This window comes from Natator depressus, chromosome 26 (genome assembly GCF_965152275.1).
Source record: "Natator depressus isolate rNatDep1 chromosome 26, rNatDep2.hap1, whole genome shotgun sequence".
NCBI classification, from domain to species: Eukaryota; Metazoa; Chordata; order Testudines; family Cheloniidae; genus Natator; species Natator depressus.
The window spans coordinates 5,388,784-5,414,460 of record NC_134259.1 but is presented as its reverse complement, the minus strand read 5'-3'; the positions used below and the strand labels follow the sequence as shown (position 1 = coordinate 5,414,460).

At 58.6% G+C, this 25,677-nt stretch overlaps 1 protein-coding gene across 4 annotated transcripts; it reads right to left on the bottom strand.

The window, feature by feature from the left end:
• Positions 1-775: 775 nt before the first annotated feature.
• Positions 776-24,978, bottom strand: LOC141978208 (actin filament-associated protein 1-like 2). Of its 4 annotated transcripts, XM_074940115.1 has the most exons (17): positions 24,866-24,978; positions 14,125-14,253; positions 13,332-13,424; positions 12,367-12,443; positions 9,949-10,048; positions 9,217-9,434; positions 8,426-8,605; positions 7,419-7,514; positions 6,681-6,780; positions 6,201-6,412; positions 5,675-5,796; positions 5,078-5,198; positions 4,806-4,911; positions 4,240-4,389; positions 3,859-4,019; positions 3,176-3,286; positions 776-3,042 (listed from the first exon to the last, which is right to left on the bottom strand). In XM_074940115.1, the coding sequence occupies exons 1-17, from the start codon at positions 24,879-24,881 to the stop codon at positions 3,016-3,018; spliced, it is 2,019 nt and encodes a 672-aa protein (XP_074796216.1). In that variant the 5' UTR covers positions 24,882-24,978; the 3' UTR covers positions 776-3,015. The 4 variants fall into 4 exon arrangements, with proteins under 4 accessions (XP_074796216.1, XP_074796214.1, XP_074796213.1 ...); XM_074940113.1 differs by lacking the exon at positions 24,866-24,978 and having other exon boundaries at positions 4,806-4,908; positions 14,125-14,499; XM_074940112.1 differs by lacking the exon at positions 24,866-24,978 and having other exon boundaries at positions 14,125-14,498.
• Between the last annotated feature and the right edge of the window lie 699 nt (positions 24,979-25,677).

Here is a 25,677-nt window from a genome sequence, read left to right as displayed (position 1 = left end):
CAGGAGGGTATGGGGGAGCTGGAGTCAGGAGGACATAGGGTGTCCCCCCCCACCCCTTATTTTAAGATGTATTGAAAATGCATTAAAACTGATAAATACCATTTTAAATATTCAGGTTTCAGAGTAGCAGCCGTGTTAGTCTGTATCTGCAAAAAGAACAGGAGTACTTGCGGCACCTTAGAGACTAACAAATTTTATTAGAGCAATAAGCGTTCGTAATAATAAATAACAAATAAATTTGTTAGTCTCTAAGGAGCCGCAAGTCCTCCTGTTTTTTAAATATTCAGTGGCTGCTTGTGCCAATTGCATTGTATGCTGGAGGGCAGCAGAACTGTGCCCTTGAGGGAAAAATCCACTGCTCTGCTATGGGAAGTGGTGTTTCCCTAAAACGTCCTTTAAAGTAAAGCGCTCTCTCGTTTTCCATGTGGTTTCCCCTTATTTCCATCCAGCAGTGGATGTCTTATTTTTAAACTTGAAGAGATGGTGGGGTGGGGTAGGAGAACTGGGGATCCAGCCATTTCATGCACCAGCTTTTTTCACCTCACCTGGGTTTTAATCTCACCCTGGGTCAGAACCAAAATGGCTGTTGAACCTCAGCCATGTTCCTAATCAATATTTCCCCTATCACAAAATCACTGCACAAACCAGACTAAAGGAAACCCCTCCAAGTATCGTGCATTTTACAAGATAAAAGGTGGGGTTTGAAACATTTATTTGACATGATAATTTGTTAAAAACAACCCAAAACCCCAGCAAAAAAAACAAACAAAAAAGACACCCCACCTCCCCAATCTAACCCTCACATCTTTCTGAATTAACAAGTTACACAAAGGCACACTGTCAATTTAACATTTCCTCTCCCCCGGTCCCCCCAGTTTCCATTTGGTAAAAGCATGTTTTTAAAAAACTCAAGAACATCAGAAAAAATATTTCTACAATTACAAAACAAAATCCAATGCAAACAGTTGCTTTTAAACAAATAACAGTTCTCCTGCAGGGTTTGCAGCCCAAACATTGGAAATCAACAAATGGAAATCAACAAAGTCTGTTTTGCTTTAGATTACAGTCAGGTTCTTATAACCTGATCCTGTAAGTTACTGATTCTGCATGAGCAAGCCCTTGTGAAACCCACTAGGCACTGTGTGGTATGAGTTCTTCTTTGTGCTCCACTGAGGATGGGAATCTCTTATAGCCCAGCAGGAGCGACTCAGGCTTTTAGCTCTGGAGGTGTCTGTTTCCATCCCAGGTGTGTTGGGGTGGCTGTCACACTGGGTCAACTGCAGCCTTGTTGACTTCAACATGGCTCTGGGCAGACCCAGGGGACGGCAACTCTGATTGCGGATCAGAACCAGACAATGAAAGTGACGTGAAATTGATTTCCGTTGTCCAAGTCTTAGCCAAAGAACATAAATAATGATATGTTCTCTATATTTTGAAAAATTCTTTTCATCACCTAAAGGTGTTATTTGTAACACAAGGCACTCGTTTATTCACAACAGATTACCGTGAAGCTGACTGAGTCCCTATAAAGATAAATACAATCAATGCTCCTGTGTTTCCACTATTCTCAATGCAGTTACTCTCATGCCACTTGCTGTAATGAAAGTTGTGTCCATGCCTCAGTCTTAAATATTCACTCAGCATCTGAGATTTCAGGCTTGGGAGAGAGTTAATAACCAGACTTTGCCCTTGCTCTGTTGCTGACTCCAGCAGATCTCGGACTGCTTTATGAAGGTGAGTCAGTGTCATTAGGCCTGTTTGATAGAGGGAGAAGCTGAGGGACACAGAGGGGAAGAGACTTTCCCAATGTTGTGGAGTGGCAGAGCCGAGGACAAAACCCAGCCGTCTTGACTCCCTGCCCTGTGCTCGATCCACTAAACCACAGTTGGCACCTACTGTTGTTCCACAGGGTGTTAGCTCAATGGACACTGATGTTTCAAAAAGAAGTGAATTGCCTGTCTCTAAATGGCTATATGATTGTCTCTCCTCTTAGTAAAACCTGTGATCACCACAGACCACTTTAAAAGCAGCTGCCACACCTCTCGGTCCCCACTCATGTTCCCTTTCAGTCCCAACATGCGGGCTTCCAAGAACAGCTGGCCAGAGGAGGCACTTCAGGGTAGCATGCATACCTCCTGGCAGCCTCCTCCTCCCCTTTAGACTCCTGGGTGTATGGCCAGTGTACCCAGTTAGAAGCACTCTTCTGATTTCAGACATGCCCAGCTGCACAATGCGTGTAATATTATCGAAGAGCTGCATCATTCCATCCCTGCACGGTAAAATGTCTGTGTCTATCTGGAAACCAAAAGTAGGGCTGTTATCTCTATGGAGAAAGGTGTTTGCTAGAAAGAGGAGTGGAGGAAATCCATGAAAGACTTCAAAGGACTCAAGAAACCTGGCTAGGTAGCCCAGAGTATTCTGTTTGCATCTCCACTTTCTTTAGGGTCTAACAGCATGGGTGGACTCCAGCGTTGAAGGTGTTGTTCACGTTTGCTCTCATCCTTTCAACCCATGTGTCAGGAGCCGTTCAAGAGAACTGTCTTCTGAAGCACCAGCCTATGCAATTTGAAGCTGCAGGAAGGTTCTGTAAATGCAGACAAAGAAGCCATCTTGGCTCCACTCTGTCACATCAACTGCAAGGAGGAGAGTGCTGGTGACTAATGAGGTCGCAAGCCACTGCGGAATTGCTCCCTGGAAAATGGTACCAGATGGATATTCTGCTGTGACGAGTCCCGACCCAGTAACGCTGGGGCGAGCCCACCCTCACCCAGCCCGGTCTCCTTTCCCCCATTTCAGTGCCACTGCAGACAACCTATAAAAATCCAGTCAGTTTAAAAAATAAAAAAAAGAGTTATTGTAACACTGATAACTACGGTAAAAAAAAAAAGGAGAGATTCAGAGTTTATTCTGCATGATCCACATGCAGTGTGCATATATAGACGCACGGTCTGATATGTATATGTACAGTGCAATGTCTCCTGCCTTTGGGAACGCTCAGCGGGTGGAAGGGGCCAATTACATGGCAGACTTCATCTCCCATTCCTGAAAGAGACGGATGGAGAAAGGACAATTATTCCCATTTCCTGAGGGGGGCGGGGGGAGCGTGCTAGGTGAGCCAGGCCTTTCCCCCACCCCCAGCACGACCCTCCCTAGCAGAGGGGATGCTCCTCAGTACCTTTCTCTTCTGCAGAACCTTCCCCTTTTCAATGATGACCACGGAAGGCGCTCGCCTCAGGGCGCTCTTGGTGGAGGTGGTGCGTTTCAGCAGAGGTGTTAGGAAGGAACCCTGCACACAAGGGTGGAGAGAAGAGGGGTGGGTGTGGGAGCCCCCTTTTGCCCTTCTTTCCAACCTGTCCGGAGGGTTAGCTGTGAACAGGGACTCTAGGGCAGTGGTTCTCAATCTGTGGCCCAATCAGCACAGAGCTACGGCCCATGTGACATCCTCAGGGCCATATAGGTAATACTGGATGCGGCCCACATATGCGGCCCACAATGGTAAATAGGGTGAGAACCACTGCTCTGGGGCCATTCCAGCTCAGTCTGTGGTCAGACCTCTCCCCCTGTCTAGGGGCCCCACACATGCCATAGCAGCTCCCCCTCCATATGGAATCACTTCCCCACTTTGTCTAAAGGCAAGAAAGAAGGACCTAAGGTAGACCTGACTTTCTCAAGGAACAGGAGAGAAGCAGCAGAATGAGGAGAGGGAAAGAGGGAGAAGAGATGATGCTGGGAAAGACATGGGAGAAGAGAAAGGCAGGAAGCCCTAGGAGAGCCCCTGATCGTTTCTAGCCCACAACTGTTCTGTCTCATGGCTGCCCAGTGTCTGGCTCTCACCCATCCTGCTCCATCCTCCCTTACCTCGGAGCCTGCTGAGCTGGTGGCAGTGGCTATGTGGCCCTTCAGAGACTTGCCGATGGCTAGCAGGTTCATCTCCGAGCCGGCCTTCAGCCTGGTTTTCATCCGGCATGCTCTTTCCAGCTGCCCTACCTTCTCCTCCAGCTTGGGAAAGGCCCTCTTACCTGCAAGAAGGCAGATCGTGGAGCCATGTGAACCCACACGGGAAGCTGAAGGCCCAATCCCGGCACCCTGACTCACTCTGGGTTACAGCTATGCCCCGAGAGTTGCAGGACACCCATGGCTCAACACTCCCAGCCCTCTCCTGCACTGGGTAAGTCTTGCCAACCCCTGGCACAGGGGCAGGGGGTCAGCAACCTGCCTGAGGCTGTGCAGCGATCATACCAATTAAGAAATCCAAGCTGTCTGGGGCACCCTTCCTCTCAGGCTGTGTCAGCGTCCGCTGGGACTGGAAAAAATCCCGGCTCCTCAGCTCCGGGGCCACCTCTACCCACTGCTCGTTCGTAGACTTGCCCGGGCCGGTTGGAGGAGCAGCTGGAAGAGCATGGGAGAGAAAGGGGTCAGTGGCTGTGTGACCGTGAGCACTCAGAAAGGGATTCCCCCTCCGGGCATGCTGAACCAGCCTACAGCCGGAGCCGCTCTGTGCCTGGGGCCCAGGGGAATCCTGGACGTGCCCAGGGCCAAGGGCAGGGGAGCTGTTCTGTAGCAGGCAATGAGAAGCAGAGGGGCACTCCTCTACGCATGCGCCACCCTGAGACCCACTGGAGCCAGCCCGTTCCAGGGAGGCAGCGATACCCTCTCAGCACATGCTGTGGCAGACGTGGGAGCCGACTAGTGCTGGGACGGTGCCTCTTACCGAGATGGGGCCGCGCTCAGCTGCTGTAGGACATAGAGTCTGCCCCCTGGTACAGCCAGGTCCCTGCCGTGCTGGGAGAGGGAGCCTCACTCACCTGTCTCCTCCGGAGCTCTGCTCCGGGGGTTGCTGAAGGCACTGTTGGGAAGGGCACATGGGAGTCTCTGCGTCTGGTCTTGGGCAGCTCTGTCCAAGGTCTGCTGCTGCAAAGAGAAGCTAGTGAGGAGCCTGTGGACCAACTGGCCAGACGCGCCGGCCCAGATCCCCATGGGGGCAGCCCAGCCCATGGAGTTTCGCCAAGCTCCACCCGTCAAGGGGCTGGCCCGCTTGCTAGAAATGCCTACAGATGCCAGACTACGTGGAGGTTACCAGCTGGTGCAGTATATCCGCGTTGGAATAGACTGGGCTGGAGTGTGTCGCCGGCGGGAGCTGCCCGAAGGGGTCGTCCATGTAGGTGTTGGGGGTCGGGAATCTCCGCAGCAGCAGGCCCCTGCAGGCAGAGCATAGAGGAAGCCCTGTGACTCTGGGCACCCATCAGTGGTGGCGATTTTCCATGCTTAGCACCTGGGGCCCGTGAGCGCTTCGAATCAGACACAGCAGGGCCTGATGAGTGCTGCCTGGCTGCCCTATGCGTCTGAGCAGTAACACCAGGGGTCCAGACACAACATGGGTTGTCCCCCACATGGCTAGCACATGCTTCAGTCATGCACTAGTTCTGTAACTGGGTCCCCATGGCAGTGCCAGATGCAGAAGCCGCCAGGATCCTGTGCCCTGGGGCTCTGTCCCAGGAAAGGCACCCATGGGCAGCCAGGTCCCCTGCCTTAGCAGAGGGGGAAGGAGAATGGAAAGAAGGCTGAGGGAGGGACAGAGCTGGGACAACCTAAAGATAGGGAATAGGGAGAGCTGCTCTGAAGAGGCACTGTGTCTCGGGGGTGCTGCGGGACGGAGGGGCCAGCTTCTCCTTACCCCACAGGCACGGAGCTGGGGGCATCTCCAAGGACTGAGGTTTCATACACAGAGGCTGGTTCCACTCCCTTCTCCACCTGCAGGATCTTCAGCCAGACGTCCCTCTCTTCGTCCGAGTGGGTCTGCACCAGAGAAGGGGACAGGGCTCAGTCATCGGCTCTGGGCCAGAACCATGAGGGAGGGGCCAGGGAGATGCCCTCCTCTGGGGAATGGCATTGGCTCGGCAGCCAGAAGGGCAGGAAAGGGACCAGGCACGACCAGGCAGAGCAGAGGGTGGGGGAAACAGGCTGGTTCCTTGCTGCGTCTCTCCATGCACAGCACTATCGGCGCGGAGTGCGGCTCCTACGTCTGTGTGACCACAGCACCATCTGGAGCTCCAGGAAGGGAGGGCAGATCCTGTTCCTACCATCCGCGGGATGCTGCCAGTGAGGGCTGCCCCCCTACCACCAGACTAATGGTCTCTCTGCTACAGCTTGGCTGCAGCCCACGCCAGCACCATACGGGTTAGCACAGATGCACCACGCACCTGCAGGACGGCGACCTCTCTGCCTTGCTGGCTGATGTGGATGCGATGGCGTCGGCCGGCGTCAGCCCCCGGGGTCACATTGCTGCCCGCCAGCGGCACAGCGTACTCAGGGCTCTCAGTGCAGCTGGGGTCTCTGAACATCCGCAGGGCGCCCTGCTCCACCCTGCACCACAGCTTCTGCCACTGGCTTTTCAGCAGCACGTCCAGGAAACCTGCAGAGTGCCCCCAAGGCCTCGCGTTATGAGACGCGCCCCCGCTGCCTGCTCCCACCCACCCAGCACAAACTGCAGCTGATGCCTCCGGGGACCGTGGGAAAGGAGTTCAGGGAAGTCTGGGGTGAGAGCACAGGCTCTGCGTGCGGTTACCCCACGGCTCCGCCAACGCACCCAGCACCCCGGCTCTTCCAGCCCTGGGTCCCACAGACAGGATGGCTGGGGTAACTGATGCTGCACAGAGTGGTCGGGCTGGGCCATACCGCACCTCCTTTCCTTGGCTCTCCAGCTGGGATGCAGCCGGCTGCAGCGGGGCTGACCGGGGAGTTCTCCTCATCTGAATCAGAGCCAAACTGGGAACCTCTCACCTAAGAGAGACACGGGTGCCGCAGACAATGATCACTGAGGCGAGGGGAGTGGATAAGCAGAGGGAATTTCAGGCTGAACATCAGAGATTTCTCCATGGGCAGACCCAGGAGATGGGGGGCAGCTCCCCAGGGAGGAGAAAGCCCCATCACATGGGACCATTCAAAAGGCACAACATGCCACAAGGAACAACCCTGTGCTGTCCAGTCTCACAAGGGCATCTCCCTCCCTCGAATTTCATGGGTCAGGCTGTGCCCTCGGGCATGCCCCCCAAGCTGTGGGCACATCCCAGGGCAGAGTCCCTCTTCAGGGTTCACAACATTCCTGTGGGTAGCAGCAAGCCGGGCCTGTTGTAGAAGGAGCTGCTCAGGACAGGATAGGATAGCAGGGATTAGGAGTCAGGGCGCCTTGTTCTAGTCTCGCCTCCCAGTTATCACACTGGAGAATGTCAGGATTCCTGGGTTCTATTCCCGTCTCTGCCACTGACTCACCATGTGACCTTGGTTAAGTCACTCCCCTGTGCCTCAGTTTCCCTGCCGGAACACAGGGACAACGATGCTAACTTGGGTAGGGAGAGGGGTGTGAGAGCACCCAAGATCCCAGGTAGCAGGGGCTAGAGATGGCTAAGGAACCTACTCACCTGGCGTGAGTTCCCGCCCTGCTCTGAGCTGGGCAGTGCCGGGGAGCTGTGGGCAGAAGGCCTGCTGAGAGGAGAGCTGCTCACTTCCTCAATCACCTACAAGAAAGCGACAGCGTTACAGCCACGGACGGGGCAGCTGGGGGTCCCGGTCCCCCAGGCACAGTGGGAGCCCAGCCCCCTCGGGAGCAGAGTCATTTCCAAGGCAGGGCATGCACTGCTGGGAGGGTCAGAGCCCCCACGGCGCTTGCAAACCGCTCTCTCATGCAAACTCCTTGTGGAACCCTGTGTGGGGACGTACTGCAGCTTGGCAAGAAGGGGAACTGGCTCGCCCCACAGCTCTGAGAGGTTTGCGGGAACAACTGTCAGCACCCAGCTTGGCCTGCAGGGGGAGCCAGGCCATAACTTATCTGCCAAGCCCTAGCTGACGGGACGGTGCCCGTCCCCGCCCGCAGAGGGGAGCGGGCAGCCCGGGGCCCTGACGGGACGGTGCCCGTCCCCGCCCGCAGAGGGGAGCGGGCAGCCCGGGGCCCTGACGGGACGGTGCCCGTCCCCGCCCGCAGAGGGGAGCGGGCAGCCCGGGGCCCTGACGGGACGGGGCCCGTCCCCGCCCGCAGAGGGGAGCGGGCAGCGCGGGGCCCTGACGGGACGGGGCCCGTCCCCGCCCGCAGAGGGGAGCGGGCAGCGCGGGGCCCTGACGGGACGGGGCCCGTCCCCGCCCGCAGAGGGGAGCGGGCAGCGCGGGGCCCTGACGGGACGGGGCCCGTCCCCGCCCGCAGAGGGGAGTGGGCAGCGCGGGGCCCTGACGGGACGGTGCCCGTCCCCGCCCGCAGAGGGGAGTGGGCAGCGCAGACTCACCCAACATGTAGTCTCACCCATACAGGAGCTGTTCCCCCGCCCCACAGTCCCCCACAGGGGCTCCCAGGCGGTGGCAGAGGCCACTCTTCGCCCTCCCCACTCCCATGGCCCCCCTCCATGCACAGCTCTGCCAGGGTGTAACACCTCCAAACCTTCCTCCAGTCCTCAGCCTGCTGGCGGCTCTGGAAGCCCATCACCAGCGTCTCTGCCGCCGCCCCCGTGATCTTCAGCACGTGCTGCATCTTCTTGCTGCGCTTGGCCTTGTAGGCAACGCGGCAGCCGTGCAGGTCCAGCTCCAGCACTGGCTGCAGGTCCTTGGCGCACTTGTAGCACTGTGGCAGCACAGGGCAAAGGGCACGGCTCAGCCAGGGGGCTGGGGGGAGCGCAAGGGTCCGAGACTGGGGAGAGCAGGGCTTGGAATTGGAACTCGCAACCCTGACCCTCCCTGTTGTGGGGCTGGAGTTCGGGATATGGGAGTGGGGGTCTTCAGGGTTAGGGATGGGGGGTCAGGGTCTGCACGGTTGTGGGTTTAGGGCCCAGGCTTGGCAGGATGGGGGTTGGGGGTTCGGGATGTGGGAGGATGGGGGTTTAGGGTCTGCAGGTCTGTGGGTTTAGGGGTTCAGGGTTGGGGGGATGGGGGTTCAGGATTGGGGTTTGGGGGGGTCAGGGTGCAGGGTGTGCAGGTTAGGGGGCTGGCAGGTTCAGGGCACCGAGTGCACTTCAGTTCACCTATGCTTTTACCCTGCAGCTCTTCCCTGGTCCCACCTCCACGTCCCTGCACTCTTCACCCCTCGGGCGCCTGTTGCCAAGCCCCGTCACCCCCCACACTATCCTGCACACACCCCAGCCCACGCGGTCTCCACAGTAGGGGCAAGGCCGTGCCCGGGGAAGCCATCTCCACCTGCGAGTGCTCCCGCCCCTCTCTGCCCCAGCCAACGCTCACCAGCAGGGCATGTTCCCGGACGATGAAGAGCTGCTTGGCCCACTGCCCGAGCCAGCGTTTCCTCCAGAGGAAGCCACAGAGCTGGGCCTCGGGGCGAGCGGGAGTCTCGGCGGTGCCAGCGGCGGGCGGCCACTGGATGTAGTGCGCGCGGTCCTTCACGCAGTCCTCGTCCTCGCCGTATGACTCGTAGTGGCTGCTGTCCGTGTCCCCGCCGCCCGCTGCCCAGAGTGGAAGGGTGGCGCTGAGCAAGCGCCTGGCAAGAGTGGAGCTGCCTGTCGGCAAGGGGCTGCCCCACCAGTGCCAGGGGCTTCAGGGCTTGAACTGGGACGCGCGCCACGCCGCAGGTGCTGGGAGCCAGGCAGGGAGCCGAGCGGGGCTGGGGGAACGTCACAGTCAATGCCCACGTGGCCTTAGATGGAAGAGGCAGCACTGCGTGCCACAAGCATGGAGGGTGCCTCAAAAGGGAAGCGGCCAGAGGCATGCAAAGTGCGGCAGGGGTGCCCCGTGCAAGAGAGGTGCAGCAGGCATGGCACAGTTGTTGGAAGGGGGGGCCACTTGAAGGCCCCCCCGGTGCATACAGTGCAGCTGATGGGCCTTGTGCGACAAGTGTGCCATGTGCGACAGGCATGGCGCAGACACGTGAGGGGCAGCTGGTCTACACACGCTGCAGAGGATATGTCCTGCCAGCTGCTCCCACCTCCCGCGGGTTTCGGAGAGGAAGGGGCTGGTTACCTGGGCTCATATGTCCCTCGGGGCTGATGGGCTCTGCCTCCTCGTAGGAGTCCTCAGCTGGCAGGCTAGGGAGGTGGGGCAGGACGCCCAACGGGTTTGTCTAGAAAGAGCAGGGAGAACTCAGCCTGACACAGCCAAGGGAGGCAGTATCAGGGCACGGGGTGTCAGTGGGACTCTGCCTGCCAGCCCCCTGGGGGTTCAGGAGAGGTTTCAGGAGCTGTGCCCTCCCTTTGCATACTGAAGGGTGGGCTCAAGATACCCCCTTTCCTGGGCAGTTGCTCAATCTCCACCTTGGGAGCTCCCTCTCTCCCTGTTCCAGGCTGATGTGGGCTTGGAGCAAGCACGGATTCCCCCCCCAGCATTCAATCGCCCTGCTCCATGCCAGCACGTCTGCCGACTCGGAGCCCTGCATCTGGACAGGACTGAGATGAAAGAGCCTTTGATGCCCGTGGCTCGGATTTCTGCTTCCTTCACAACTTAACTGCCCCTAAAGTGGCCTCTATGGTTAATCAGCCTCCGCTGCCTTCATGCTGTTTAGCTACCAAATTAACTGCTTCTGAAATCTGTCAGCAGCATCTCGCGCTCTGGCACGGGACACCGCTCTTGTTCCTGCCAATCGCATCCTGGGGGGTGGTCCTCTCCCCCCCTGCCACGGTTCCTGTTGCCTCATCTGGAGCCCACATTTGCCTGCTTCCATCCACATCCAGAAGAGCAGCAGAGCTCCGCTGGAGCTGCATGTCTGCTCAGAGCCCGGGGAAATGCCAGCTTGTCAACCAGTCCCCTGACCACGCAAGCAAGTCAACATCCTGCTGCTTGCAACGGAGGGCGCAGCACTGTATGGGAATGCACCCGGTCTCTGCTGCACACAACGCACCCTCGGCCGCACGCAGCAGCCAGCTTCCCCTGCTGCATCACATGAAATGTGCCTCTCTTCACGCAATGCAGTGCGTCCCGTGCAGCATGTGATGGCAGACGCCCCTGCTGCATGCTGTGCAATGTCCCATTCTCCACAAGAATTACACTTTGGCTCTGTGGCAATCAATGCAACACCTGCTGTTGGACGTAATGCAACGCGTTCTCTTGCGCATGCAACAGACAGTGCTGCGCTTCACGTAATGTGTGTCCCTCCCCTGCAGTACAGCGCACTCACTTCTGCTTCATCCCACGTGTCTCGTGCTCTCGGCCGTACAACGGACCCAATACTGCAGCACTGCAACACATCCCCGTATGCAAGAAACTGTGCCCATGAGGTCCTGCCCTGGCCAGTGCCGCGTGTGGCTGTTCCTTAGGTGCTGGACACCTGAGCGGGTGGGAGTGGAGCCCTCTGCACATCTCTCTCTGGAAACTCCCAGTTTGTGCTGCAGACGCTCCTGTTCCTTTCCGGTTCCCCAGTGATCTCATGGCCAAACCATCTGCTCTTGTTTGCGAAGGGGCCTGACAGCCCAGCAGCTGGGAAGCCCAGCTCCCGCTGCCACAGGCTGGGAGCCAAAGCAGGCCCTTCCCTAGGCCTCAGGCCGGGGCTGTGGGGTACGGAGGCCTCACTATGACCCCTGTATCCTGAGCTGCACAAGGGATGGTAAGGGGCCCAAGGGGCAGCTGGGAGGAAAGGGGCAAGAGAGAAAAAAAAGACAGACCCCTGCCCCATCTCCTTCATGCAGGGACCTTCCCCTACCCTCTGACACAGCCCCCTGAGCCCTTTCGAACCCCAGCCCCTGACCCGCGGCCCTGATGCTGCCTCTAATCACCCTCCCTCAGCCCATTTCCCCCACACTCAGCCAGTCGCCCCAATCCCCAGCCACTGCCCCACATTCAGCCCCTAGAGACTCTGGGCTGGATTCTGAGCTCGGCTACACCATCAGCCTGGAATCCAAGAGCAGCAGGAGCAGAATCCAGCCGCTCTCATCTGTATCAAGAGGGTGCAATCACAAACCACGCCCCTGCTTGCAGCCAGCGGTCATAGGGGCAAACGCGGTGGGGGGGGGGTCACATGTGCCTCCCCACAGCCCCTGTTTCTGCCCGTTTGGATTCCCCACCAGACATGCACGCATCCCAGGCCCTGCTGGACATGCAGAGCTGGCAGGCTGCATGGGAACATTCCTCCCCACGCTCCCTGCTCCCTCTTTATGCCCTGAGCAGGCAGCAGGGCCATAGCCCAGGGACATGCAGTGTTGCCTGGAAACTGTGTCGGGTCTCCCTCTCCCACGCCCTGTCACAGCAACGGCCAGGGGCTGGGATGCTCCCGTGCCTGGGGCTGGCCTAGGAGCGGGCACAGCAAGGCATCCACAGTGTGACAGGCTCTGCCGCTGCCCCAGGAAGTTAGCAAAGCGCTCACCCACTGACTCCACTCTGGGCCTCAGGGGTAACAGAGATCTCTGTCTCCCTCTCGTTGCTTCCTGACCTGGAGTGATCCAGACTTACCCCGCCTGGGGAGCACTGGCCATTGGCAGCGGGTGAGTCACACTCTCCCCTTCCCATCGGGTCTGGAGACGAGGTTGCTGCCGAGAAAGGTAACGATTAAAATCATTTCAACCAGCCACTGGCGCCAGCTGCAGCCGGGAGCCCCCGCTCGGATGCCGCGGGATGCTGAGTGTGCTGCAGCTGCTCTGCTCAGCCCTGCTCCAAACCTTCGAGGCCCAAGAGTGGGCCGAAGATCCTCGAGAGAGTGCCAGACCCGGTGTCTGGAGCTAGAGAAGCCTGATCCAGCTCCGTGGGAGCCGATGCAAGCTGGATCCGGCCCCAAAGCTCTTGAGATCGTTCAGTCTGCATCACTAATAGAGCCCAGTTTGCAAATGTGGACCCCTAAGCTGGGCACCCAAATCCTGCAGCCTGGCAGCTGAGTGGGCCTGGCCACTAGCTGAGTGCCCACAACGGCAGCTTGGGCCCACGCTCAGAGCAGTTGCCGTCGTGCAGCACAGAGCTCCAGGCTCTCTATAGTAATGGGTAGCGCTGAGACTCCCCTCAGAGGGGGTGGACGTCCCCGCAGGCTGGCTTCAGCACTTTGCAGCCAGCTGAGCCACCGGGCTACAGTGTTAGCACCTTCTAAGCCAAAGCGGAGAGTCCCGGCCACCATCCCATAGGCTGATGTTTCAAACATGCCCAGTGCCTCTGGGTGCCCAGCTTTGGGTGCCTGCATGTGTCTCAAACGAGGGCAACGGAAATCACTGGCCACTTTTGCATATTTGGCAGAAAACCCGTTACTGGCCTCGAGCCACACGGCCTGATTCTGATCTCACGCATAAGGTGCTCATGCCTGCACTGCAGTCCCTCTGGCTCCACAGCTGTGTCATTGAGAGCAGGGGCTGGCCCGACATATATAATTAGGAAACCCCCTCTTCGTGCGACTCCTCTCGCGTCCCCCCGATGCTACTGACTCCACTGCTCACCTTGGCGCGGGCTCAGGTCAGCTGGCGTTTGGAAGGCGCTGCTCCCAGAGGAGGGTGAGATGCAGCGCATGATCATGTACTCTGCGTCCTCTGCTGTGGGGAAAGAGGCGGATCAGGATCACAGGAGGTGACGGGACTAACACCACAAACAAGTGGGGGATAAAAGCTCTGAGATCAGGCTGCTGCTCCGGATGGGGTCGGATGACTGGGCGGGCAGGTGCTGGGGGATCCCAGACAATCCCGAATGAACCTCAAGTTCTAGGGACTTGAACGGGGATTGGTCTGGAGACTGAGTCCAGCAATGGCTTGTTCACGATGCATCATTCTCCTTTGCCGAAAGCAGCTCCAGTCCGGGAGCCGGAGCGAACAGTTTGCAGACACCCCATCAGCAGCTCATGTAAACCTGCTGGGCAAACCCATTGGAATAACAGGGATGCTGGAAGAAGGTCGGGGTCAGGCACAGATAAGAAAAAGGGCTAAATTGAACCAGCTCTGGGCAGGCCCAAGGGGACAATCTCATTGGTAAGCAAAGTTACAGAGAGTGACAAACTGGATAAGCAAAGATCCAGAGAGCTGGACTATGCTGAGCACCAAAGAAGTCATTTGACTGGCTGGCCCAGTTTCCAGGGAGCATGCAGAGCCTGTGGGAATGGACAGGGCTGCAAGAACAAATCGGATCTGCTACAGAAAGGTTCCCTCTTGTGGAGTTATTAGGATACAGCCGCCCCCCCGGGGTTATTAGCACAACATCACCTGTCTCTGGATACCTATGCCCCAGCAGCAGGATACATACATGGAGGGCTCTGGAACCTGGAAAGTAGCTCAGCGATGGATTTCTTCTTGGCCTGAGCAATGTAGCTGAGGTTCTCCCGGTCCAGGATCAGCAGGAAGGACTCTAGGTCCAAAAGGAGCTTGTCTAGATCTGTAGGCAACACAGAAGGAACAGGGCAGTTACTAGGGGAACACCATTCCATCACATTGCCCCCACTGGGGGATCCCAATAGAGCAGCCCCCTGGGAATGTCTTAGAGCCACCCAGCCGAGCGCATGGAGCACTGGGTGTCCAGGACAGGTCAACGCACGGTGGGCGAGGCCCAGGGCCGGAGTTTCCAAGATTGGGGCAAGCGTCTTTCAACCTCAACAAGGAGCAGAAAAAATATCCCTTTGCCGTCCCCTGCTCTCTATATCCTGGCTGGCCCAGGACTGGCTCCTTGCGCCCACGGGCCATCTGGGGACGAACAGACTCATTGCTCCCATCTCCTGCACCTGACCCCAGCTTGCAGCACAATCCTGCCATTCAGAGGAGGACACAAGAGGTACCCAGAGCTGCTAGGGAAGGGGGGAGGGTGACCGAAGGGGGCGACAAGGAGAGAATAAGCAGCAGTGGGAGACTGAAGGCCCTTTATGTCCGCACTAAAAGAGCAGGCTTGTTTGGGGGACTGGGCTTCCAGGTTCTTTGAGAGGAGAGATGAATATGGGGTTTGACTGGCAGAAGGGTGAGTTTAACTCGGTGTTTCCTGCCAGAGAGCGATTGAACCATAGGCTCCCCAGTGCCTTGGAGAGGGTGGTGGCAGCACGTGGGATGGAACCGGAGCGCCCCCTTGGGGAAGGCTGGCCAGGGCATGTCAACGATGCAGAGGCGGCTGGAAAGTTCTCTGGTGACATCTCTCCTTTCATTCCACTTCCCAGTCCTCCCTCGCCGGGCTAGCGATGCTGGGGAATGTCTCGGCATTGTCTCCTGGGCTGCTGCCTGAATGAGGCCTCTTTACCCCTCCCTCGCCCGTGACCCCCTCTGTCAGACAGCGGGGCAATTGTGCCCTGCCACCAACAAGCGCTCAGAAGCCTCCGTTCCTTCACTGACATCCCACGCACCGAAAGGGAGGGAGGGGAGAAGGGGAAGGAGGGGGCGTTAATGTTGCACCAAACAGCACAGCTGATGAAGGCTGGTGTGTTCCCGGTGCAATGCAGAGCATTTGCCCGCCGCCCCCTCGCATGGCTTGGAAAGAGGAATAAAAGCCCCCAATCAGCCCAGAACAAAGGCAAAGCCCAGGGAGAGCCTGCCTGTCCTGCGCCAGGGCTAAGTGCTGTGGGGCCAGCCAGCAGCGTCCTGGGTTACAGGCCTGCACTCACTTCCCATCCCCGACTCCCTCCCCGTCAGCCTCTGGGGATAATGAACATTGGCTTTTCCAAGGCACCTGGCACCACAAGAGGGATTCTGAATGGATCATTGCCCCCCATGCTATCAGGGGGAACTGAGGCACAAAGCATGGTAGTGACTTGCTCATTGCTGGACAGCAAGTAAGTGACAGAGCTGGGAATGGAGCCTATGCTCCCTGTCCTAGCCACTTGACAACACTCCCCACACTGAGCACAGAATGAACCCAGGAGTCCTGCCTCCCAGGCCCATGACCTCCAGACTATCTTTCCTCCCCAGAGATCCTCCTTCCTTCCTCTACAGGCTTAGCCCAAGACGTTCACATTTGGGGGCCTACAGATTGACACCAAAAGAAGCAGCCTGGTTTGCAGAGGGACTGAGCACCTGCAGCTGCCACTGACGCGCGCAGAATTTGTGGGCACTCAGCACTCCGGAAAAATCTAGAACTTCGGGGGTTCCAATCACACAGAACCTAGATGCAAACCACCCCTTGCGTTGAGTTTGCTAATCCCTGCCTGGCTTTGCCCTGTGTCCAGAAGCAATCCCTTGTTCCAGACAGCCTGGCACTGGGATGGCAAACCCAGAAAGGAGCTGTGGGTTTGACCCAAAGCCTTGGAATCTGTCCCTCGCCCGGTGATGGCTCAGTGGATTCCTACACCTCGGCAAAGCCATGTTCGAATCCCGGCTCGGGTCACAAGCACAGCGAGTTGGGCGAGCCTGGTCCCCAGCAGGGTTTGGCACTCTCACCACAGCCATTTAAGAGATGCAAAGCATTACCTGGGCCATAAATGGTGGGATAGTGGAAGGGGCCCTCCAGATTCTAGCCCCAAACAGCTGTGTCTGCTCTATGTCCCAGTAGCAAATTCCTGCACTCAAGGAACATATGGTGGAGGAGGTGCTTCTTCCCTCTTCCCCAGTCAGTTTACAACCCCACCATCCCCATCAGCATTCCCAGGAATGACACAGAGCAGAGGGCACAGCATAGGGAGACACGCAGGAGACACCCAGGTCACAGCTTGCCCACCGCCTGAACTCTGCTGCAGAGGCCTGACATCGCCAGCAGATCCCCAGAGCTGGCCCTTTCCCACCGCGCTGCCCCTGCTCCACTTCTCGCCCAGCCAAATTTCCTCCCAGGGTGGAGACCTGGGTGGTGCTGCCAGCTTTCCCCATGTTCCCTTCCTACCCCCAGCAGCTCCCCCGTCCCCACAGAGAGGGGGCAACACAGACTCCCCCCGTTCTGCTTGCCCATTGCCAGGCTGCTCCTCACCCGCCCTGCCAGGCTGCTCTTCCCCCCTCTCCGCCATGCATCTGGAAATGTTTTGCGTCTCCCTTCTCGGCTCCACTCCCCGCTCCCAGCTGTGATAAAATGTTGCAGGCCCCGCTGATGAAACCCACTGATTCTTGGCCCGGGGCCCGGGCGGCCTTTTCCTCGTCCCCCCAGCACCGATGTTCCCTCATTGGTTCCCCCGAACGCAAAGCTGCAATTTGCTGCCTGGATCAGTTGCAATGTTGGGAATGCTCCGGCGAGCCCATTCTGCCCAGCCATGGCAAGCCTGCCCTAAAGGACCCACCCCAGGCCTCCTCAACCTCCCACCCTGACCCTACCCAAAGAGGGCATCCTCCACACCCCCCCGGGAACCTCCCTGCCCCCCCAGGAGGGTGGGACAGGGCTGAGATCAAGCCCATTTTGACTCGATTCCTTGGAACCCCCCTCACGGAGGTGACAAGCCACAAGAAAACCCATGGGCCCTGCTCCCCATGGCGGTGACAGTGCCCACTGCTCTCTGGGCACCTCCCCACCGTAGGGAACTGCCGCATTGTGGGGCCTGTGGGGAGGGCAGTGCAGGCAGAGCTGTTCTAACCCCAGCTCGATGTCTCCAGGCCCAGCGGGAGCGGGGGCAGGGTTTAAGATGGCTCCCCATGGCATTTCCCTGATGAGTCTCTGAACACATCACGGTCAACAGCTCCCCCAGATTTTCCACCCCCTGGCTGGCATTCCCACAACCATGAGTGGGACCCCACCCCGGGGGGGGGCAACGAGACCCTGCCAGGACCCTTGGGGGGTAAGGCAGAGGGGCCCCACAAGGTTCCTGGTATGTAAGTATGCAGGGGCAGCTCCATCTGTCTTCCCCAGGTCCTTACGCAGATAGTCATTTATCTGATTAATGAGGAAACATATGTCCCAGGCAAACAGCACAGGACCCCCAGAACACAAAACAACATTCCCCCAGGGCACCCCTCCCCGGTACACTGCACCCCCAGGTACACAGCGCCCCCAGACACACCATGCCCCCCCCGGGCACACAGCCCAATGTACCTCTTTCTGCACACACAAGTTCCCAAACGCACACATCTGTTCTCTCAGTGCATCTCCCAAAACACACAACCCAGCCCTCCTCCCAGCACACACACACACAGCTCAAACACATCTCACTCCTACCCCTCAGCACCTCCACCACACCCCCTCTGCAAAGCACACAGCCCAGCCTTCCCCCAGCAGCACCGAACTGCCAACCCAACGGGCCTGCATCCCCCTCTCCCGATCAGAGTGCGGCTGGCAGGGGCTGTGAGGGAAGGCCTGGAACCCAGGTGGACGCTCAGGGCACTCACCCGCCCTGGGGCACGTGCTCAGTCCCTCTGTTTGCCCCTTGCTCCTCTACACGTTTGAACACAGACAGGTTCCTCATGGGTCTATGGGCTCAGTCCTGGGAGGTCACGCACGGGAGCCAGTCACAAGGGTTAGTGAGAGGAGAGATTGCATCACATTCCTCCTTTGCCCTGGCCTGGCACAGTGGGGGGAAGGTTCTCATCAGCTGCAAGTCTATCCGATGTAAGCGGCCTGCCCCGCTGCCTGGGACAAGGCTACAGATGAAGCACCATCCTTACCCTCCAGCTGGGGACGGTCAGGTCGGCGGCTTCTCGAGTCATATTGACAGACCCATGTTGTTTCCCGATGACACTCCCGTTCCACCTCTGTTCTAGCACACCAGCACCTTTCCATCCACAGACACGTCACTCTCTCCTCCGTCCTCCTCACCTACTTGGCTAGGGAATAACTCACCTCTCTTAGCCCCCAGTCTGGCCACCCACCCTGGCGGGACAGCGCCAACACACACTCAGCGCCTCCTTTCACAACAGTGGACGGACTCTACCGGGGCACACAGTTCATCCCAGCAGGAAACAGGGAAGGATTGTTCCCCACGGGACGGTCTTTGGCCAGTCCAAATGGGGCTCCCACCACTTCCCTTGGGGGCTATTCTACAGCCTTGCAGGGTGCGGCTGCATTGCAGCTGGAGGTGTGGTTCCCAGCTTGGGTAGACATGCAGGGCAGTAGCTGTGAGCTAGTGCGCTACAAACAGCCGTGTGGCCATGGCAGCCCGGGCAGTGGGATCGGCTAGACGCCCTAATAGCTACCTACAATCTCACATGGGACTGGACTTTGGTGGCTAGCTCTTGCCACTGCAGCTACACTGCTTCTTTTAGTGCGTGGGCTCAATCAACGCTGGCACACGCCCGGGTACGCAAGCTGGAAAAGGACACCTCCGGCTACAGTGTGGATGTACCCAGAGATCTTGCTCTTAGGCAATGTCTCCTGCTCTTTCCTTTGCCCTTTTCCAGTTTCAGCGGCTTTAACGTTCTCCAGCAGCAGATCGGGTTGCAGTGTTGGGTGGGGAGCTGCCACTGCCCCCAAACATTTCCACGGGGGCAGCTAAACAAACATGAATGTGCCCAGCCCTGCCCTGATGCACTCACACATCAGCTAGCAGCTGGAGCTATATTGGTTAGGATGTAATGCATAATCCAAGCCGGTGGTTTGACACAGGGGCCATGATCAGTGAACACAGTGTGCACCATCAGACCCATGGTAAGTCGTGTGGTCAATAAGTGGCACGAGGAAATGTCCTGGCTTCTTCACAGGATGGTCAAGCAGAGGAGAGGGTTGGGAAAGGCGCCCAAACTCCGTGTGTTGCAAGGATGTTGGAAAGACTGATACGGAGCTGCCAAGTGTGCAGAAGCAAGACAGCCCCCGCTCCCCTCCCACCTCCCCAGTCCTGGCTCATAAAACAGAAGGGTTTACTGTGCTTTTTTCCCACCCCCACCCTGTAGTTCTGAAGGCTGCAGACCTGCTGTCCCATGTTCCCCCGGGGCAAGAAAAGCCGAGGTCATATTTCATCATGGGATTCCAGTTTCAGATTTGGCCACGCCAGTCAAGAACATAGAACTGTGTATCTGTCCCTCCCCCATTGCCCCTTCCCACCACCCGCTCCCTAATCCACAGATTGGACCACAAATCTGTTTGAGCTAGAATCCTTCCTCGCTGCTGAACCAGCCCCTCCATCTAGCCTGATAGTCTCACCTCCCTGCCCGGCCCATCTAGCTCAGTATCCCCACCTCTCTGCTATTCCTGATCAGACCAGTGGGTCCAGCCTGGTCCCCACTGCTCTCTGCTGTGCCGGGTCAGACCAATAGGCCCACCAAGCCCTGGTCTCTGCAGATCAGTCCAGTGGGCCCATCTAGTCCCACGACCCACCTCTTGCAGAGGCCAATAGCTGATGTTTCAGAAGAAAGTGAAATCCTTCCCGCACCTCACGCCATACGGACCAGTCATGCGGTGTGACTCCTCAGGAAGGCCTGGCTGCATCCAGGAGAGAGAGCAAATGTTGATCTGCCTTGTAAACGGCTGGGGATACAGCAGAGTGGTAGACGGACCAGGTCCTTGGAGAGGCATCAGGGCGGTTTTAGGGGGAGCAAGCACCTGGCTGAGGGGAACCTGGTTCTCAGCACTGCAAGGAATCCTGTGCTGGCAGAGGTGGGGATTCCAGCTCCCTGCCTGTCCTTTGCACAAACTCACTGGCAGGGTGGGAGGAGAACGACCAGTGAGCGGCTCAGAGACTGGGAGAAAGGGAAGAGGAGAGCGAAGCAGCGGTGACATGGCAAGGGAGGGTGGGTGGGCGGATGTGGGAAATGGAACAGAGGAAGAGAGAGAGGTGGGCAGTCAGCCAGCGCAGGGTCTGCTGGGCTCCCCCATGGGGCGCTGAGTGATGCATGATTCCCCTTATCCGGCCCACTCTCTATGCAGCTTGGGCTCACTTCTCTTTGTATATCATCCTCTCATTTGGCGTCACCCCCTTGCATTCCCAGAGCCCCAGGGTCCTACCTGGGCCCCATCTGCAGCTTAAAGGAGCAAAACACTCTGACACTGCTCAGCAATCCTGCAGCCTGGGTCAGTCTGGGGTTCAACAGGAGCTTGGCCACATCCATCCCGTTCCCAGCTGCTGCTCCCGTGCCTTCCTCCCAGCCTGCCTGACCCCTGGATCCTCCCCAGACATGCTGAAGAGCCCATGCTTCGGCCCCTGAACTATCAGTGGTCAATGCATGCACCTGCCACAGGGGGTGCTGCAGAGCAGGGCAGGGCCCTGGGACAAAGAGAGAGATGCTCAGAGGAGAGGGAGGGACTTGGGACATGGGCGCAAGGGCAGGCAGGGAGCGTGTGCAAACTGTCACTGCCTGGAGGAGAGAAAACATCTGGAAGGGAGATGGGTTTAGCAAAGCAGGAGGAGATCCAAACATCTGGACTTCCCTAGAAACAGGGCAAGGGGGTGGTAGGGAGGAAGGGGATAATGACTAATTCCCTGCACCTTGTCCAGGGGCAGCAGGGCGCTGGGAAGGGGCGGGGGGGTTCTGGAAATCAAGGAGGCAGAACTCAGACGAGGGAAACATCCCAGTGCACAGCACAAGCAGAGCCAGCATGCTCCTCCAGCGCAGATCCAGGGAGCCCCCGGGAAGGGAAGGGAATCCAGCCCAGATCTGCCAGGCCAGGCAGGGGGCCCTGTGCACTCCCTCGTGCTCCCCTCTGGTCTCCCCACCTCCTCTCTCCCCCTCTCCTCACTTCCCTCTTTCCTCCCCCAACCCCCAGCAGAGTCTGAATTCCTCTGTGATGACATCCCCTTTGCCGAGCTTTCCACTCCCAGCACCGCTCCTCCTCCCCCACACCCCAGCCCTGGGGCCACATCTCCCCACAACTCTTGCCTCGGGCCTGCTAGTGCCTTGTCCCCCACAACCCCAGCTCCCCAGAACCCCACACCTCGCCCGCTGGCACCCACAGCACTGAGCAAGAGGCCCAGCTCCGACAGGACCTGCCCTGCCTTGAACTCTCTCCCCCCCAGCTCCCCCGATGTCAATGATGGTCTGTCACAAGCTCATTCAGGGGCTCACCCGCCGCCTGGCACCCAGCAGGCAACGCACTGCAGGAACATATGACAGGGGACTGGGGGAGGAAGCCACCCAACGTGTAAGGGATGAGTCAGAGCATTTAGCGCCCACAGGCCTGTGGGAAGCAGAGCTCCTGCTCTGTAATGTCAGCAACGGGAGAGCTCTGTGCACGCGTGCAGTGCATTTCACATGGGTTTAGTATGATGGACTTGTCTGTGTGTGCACGAGAGCAGGTGTACCCCATGCTTTGTCGCACAGGTATGCGTGCACAAAGGTGTGTGTGCACCCATGTGTATGGAACTCACCCGCTTTGTCACACGTGCATGCAGGCTTGCGTGTGCACAGGTGGCTGTCTAAATGACAGGGTTTGCACGCGTAGGCACATGGCTGTGTCTGCATGCCTCCAAGCGTGTGTGCCTGCAGACGTGTGCTCACGCCTGTGTGTCAGCGTGCCTGCACTGCTGTGCGCGTCGTTCCCTGGCGCTGCAAGCCTGGCTGCTGCAATCCAAGGGGTCTCCGACTCGCCCCTGACAACGCGCCATCCACAAACATCCCGGGCCAAGTAAATGCTACAGAGATTGAAAACAGGTGCCGCGGTTTCCATGGCGAGAAAGAGCCATTGAAGGTAAACGCATCTGCCCCCATTCCCGTCTCCTCCCACAATAGCTGCCGCCTGCAGCAACGTGCCCTGTCCAGGTCCCCATGCCCCAATCCCATGTCTAGTAGGCCCCTTACTGGGACCGCAGGAGTGGCCACCCCCGCCCAAAGAACAGGAACTGCTGTGGAGCTGGGGAAGTCTAGACGGTGCAGGGAAAGGCACATGGAAAATCCAGCTCCTCCACCAGCCCATTCCTGACACCTCGTTCCCCTGCTGCTGTCAGCGAGGGCTGGGCTGCTGTCCAGTCAGACGCTCCAGGTGATGTGCCCTGAAGGCGTGCGCCCGTGTTCAGGGGAGGTGGGTGCTGAGCACCCCAGGGAAAGGGGTCAGGCCATAGACCCCGGTGTGCTCCTGTGGCTTCCATCACCCAGCTCCAGAGTCCCCATGGGACCAGCCCCACGCTCCTCCTTTTTAAAGTAGTGCAAAAGCCAGAGTCACCGGATTCAGCCAGGTGTTGGCTGAGGGACACAGTCTTCCTGCAATGCTAGCAGGAGAAGGAACGAAGCCCACGAAACCCACTCATTTATGCAAAGGCTTTACTGTCATCTTGTCCTCGTCCCCCCACCACACCCACACACACACACACACACACACACACACACACTGATCTGTTCATCTGTGTGTCACCATCTCAGACTGGGAATTCCCCAGAGCAGACACTGGTTTTATATTGCATGTTTGTGCAGCACCCAGCACACTGGGGCCTGATCCTTGACTGAGACCTCTATTATTATTTACCTGACAGTACCACCCAGAAGCCTCAAGTGAAACCAAGGCCCCACCCTGCTAAGCACATAGTAAGAGACAGCCCCTGCTCTAAAGAGCTCACAATCTACGATGGACAATGGGTGGGAGGGGAAACAGAGGCACAGAGAGAGGAAGTGACTTGCCCAAGATCATCCAGCAGATTACTGGCAGAGTCAGAGATAGAATCCAGGAGTCCTGGTTCCCAGTCTGATGCCCCATCTGCTCGACCGCACGGCCAAATAATAACAGCCTGAGTTTCAGAGGGAGACAAAACTTGGCTAAGCCGGGATGGGTTGGGGCTGGCTTCCAGGTGAGCCCCAAGGGGCTGGCTTTAACAAGTGTAAAAGCATCAGCATGCTAAACACTTGCTAAAAGTGTGCACTATTGCAAGGAAACACACAAACACCCTGCATGCGACACATCTCAGCATCCCAGCTCCGTATGCAGGGCTCTCTCTTAGCCAGATCCCACCAGGGGCACATGGGTATATCAGAGCCTCTTGGGACCGAGCCAGCACAGTCAAGGCAACCTTTGGATAGCCCAGAGATGTCGGGATGCAGCGATCCCTCATTTGCAGTGCATTCCCAGCAATAGCAGGGTGGTGGAGAAAAGGTGAAGGAAGACTGGGATGTGTCTGAGATGCCAATGTTTTAAGGCCATTCAGCGGCTAGTGCTTGATCTCGATACCTTTTCCCCAGGTCACCTTTAGGGACTGGGAAAGCTGCCAGAAATTCAGATGCAAGGCTCAGAGCTGGGTGCACAAAGCAGACAGAACCACCCGCAGCAGGGGCCTCTGTCAGTCCTTTAAAGAGAGATCAGCCAGGATCGGGATGTGACTCCCACCCCCCAACCCCGGATAAAGTCTCCTCCTGCACTATCACCCCCTATGCAGCAGAGGCAAGGGAGGGAGAAACGACCACTTCTGCAGGGATCTCATCTCACCCCCAGCATCCCACTCTGACACCCAGCGCTGCTGTGGGGAGCTCGGCACCTGCATGTGAGACCCTGAGGCCCTCTGTATCCCCCCATTCCCAGGGAAATCGCTTCCCTCCAATCCCAGGTTCTCCTAATTTGATCTCTGCTTCCTGAGCCATCTCAGCGGCTCAGGGCCTGGACTCCAGATTTCTGAGCTGTGCTGGCCAACTGCGAGATGACTCATACCACGAAGGGATAAGGGAGGACGACTGCAGAGAAGACATGGCAGTTCCTGGAATTCCCTCTCGGTGTTCCCCAGCAGCAGAGAGAAGGGCTCTTCCGGGCATGGGTCACAGCCCTCACCCCTGGAGCGCCCCCGGCTTCCCAACCAAATACCCCAGAGCAGAGACCCGCCCGGGAGGGCTTCCCGATGAGCCCCCGCTGCAAGGCATCGGCGGCACGTTCGCACGGCCCCATGGCTGTCAACGCCTGGCCCCTTCGGGCAACGCGCACCCCGGCGCATGGGGAAGGGACCCGCCGCCCGCCCTCTAACCACCCCGGCAGCGGGCACGTGCCAGCCGTGGGGCTGGGGCAAGCTCGAGGGGTGCTGACAGCCACTGAACCAAACCCTGGATAGGAGGGGAACCACTTCAAGCCGGGGTGGGGGGGGTGTGGCAGCCCCCACCCCCAGCACCCCTCGCTCCGGCACCGATGGGCGCCCAGCGAGCGCAGGCCGCGGTGCTGAGTTCAAATCCCACCCACTGGCACCCTGCACGCCGCCCCCCGCCCCCCTCCACCGTCAGCCCCGGGCCCCCAGCCCCCGGGGGGCTGCCCAGGGGAGCGGTACCTTTCTGCCTCTCCATGGCGCTGGCTGCGGGGGGGCAGGCTCCGACGCTGGCCGCTCACATCGCGCCGGAGCCGGGGGAAGCCGGGCGCACAGGAGCGGCGGAGCCCCGGCCCCAGCGCAGCCCATGCCGGGAGGGGAGGGGGCTGAGCTCACGTCCCGGGGCCCGGGATTCCAGGAGGAAGGGCCGGCGCCGGCGCCAGCAGCCGCCGCCGCTTGTGCAGACTGCCCGGAGCAGCGCTGCCACCTGCAGGGCGCGGCGGCCGGCTGCAGGCGCGGGCTCCGGTTGGGGTCCGAGCCCCCGCCGCGGCGGCCCACGCACCTAAGCCCTCGGGACCCGGGTCCTAGGAGGCGCTTGGCGGGGCGGGTCTCTGAGCCAGGGTCCCACTGGGGCGCGTGGGCCAGCCCTGTTGTTTTGCAATGTGGACACGGCTCGCCCTGACCCGAGTCAGAAGAGGGCTGTGGAATGCGGACGGGGGTTAGCCCGGGCCTGGGAAAACCCAGTCCAAAAGGAGTGGTGTCAAAATGTAGGGGCAGTGGGAATGGGTCCGGGGTCCTTTTTCTGGCTCTGCCGTTGACTTGCTCTGTGACCCTGGGCAAGTCAACTTCCCCGGCCTGTGCCCTGTGCCCCGGAAATGGCGGTACTCACAGGGATCCCCGCCGGGTTTCACAGCTTGTGCAGGACCACCTGCCCGGCTACTTTTAACCCCCTAGTCACATGGTGCAAGCCCCACCAGCTTGAGTCAGTTGACCCCGGGCTCTGAGGGTGTCTGCCATGGGTTTTGTGCAGTGCGGACGTCCCCTGCGTGTGTGTG

Coding starts and splice junctions, on each gene's coding strand:
- LOC141978208 (XM_074940112.1), bottom strand. CDS start 14,305: ATGGAATGGTGTTCCCCTAGTAACTGCCCTGTTCCTTCTGTGTTGCCT. Junction 4,390..4,805: donor CAGAGCTCCGGAGGAGACAG/GTGAGTGAGGCT, acceptor ATGCTCTTCCAG/CTGCTCCTCCAACCGGCCCG. Junction 3,287..3,858: donor CCAGCTCAGCAGGCTCCGAG/GTAAGGGAGGAT, acceptor CCTTGTGTGCAG/GGTTCCTTCCTAACACCTCT.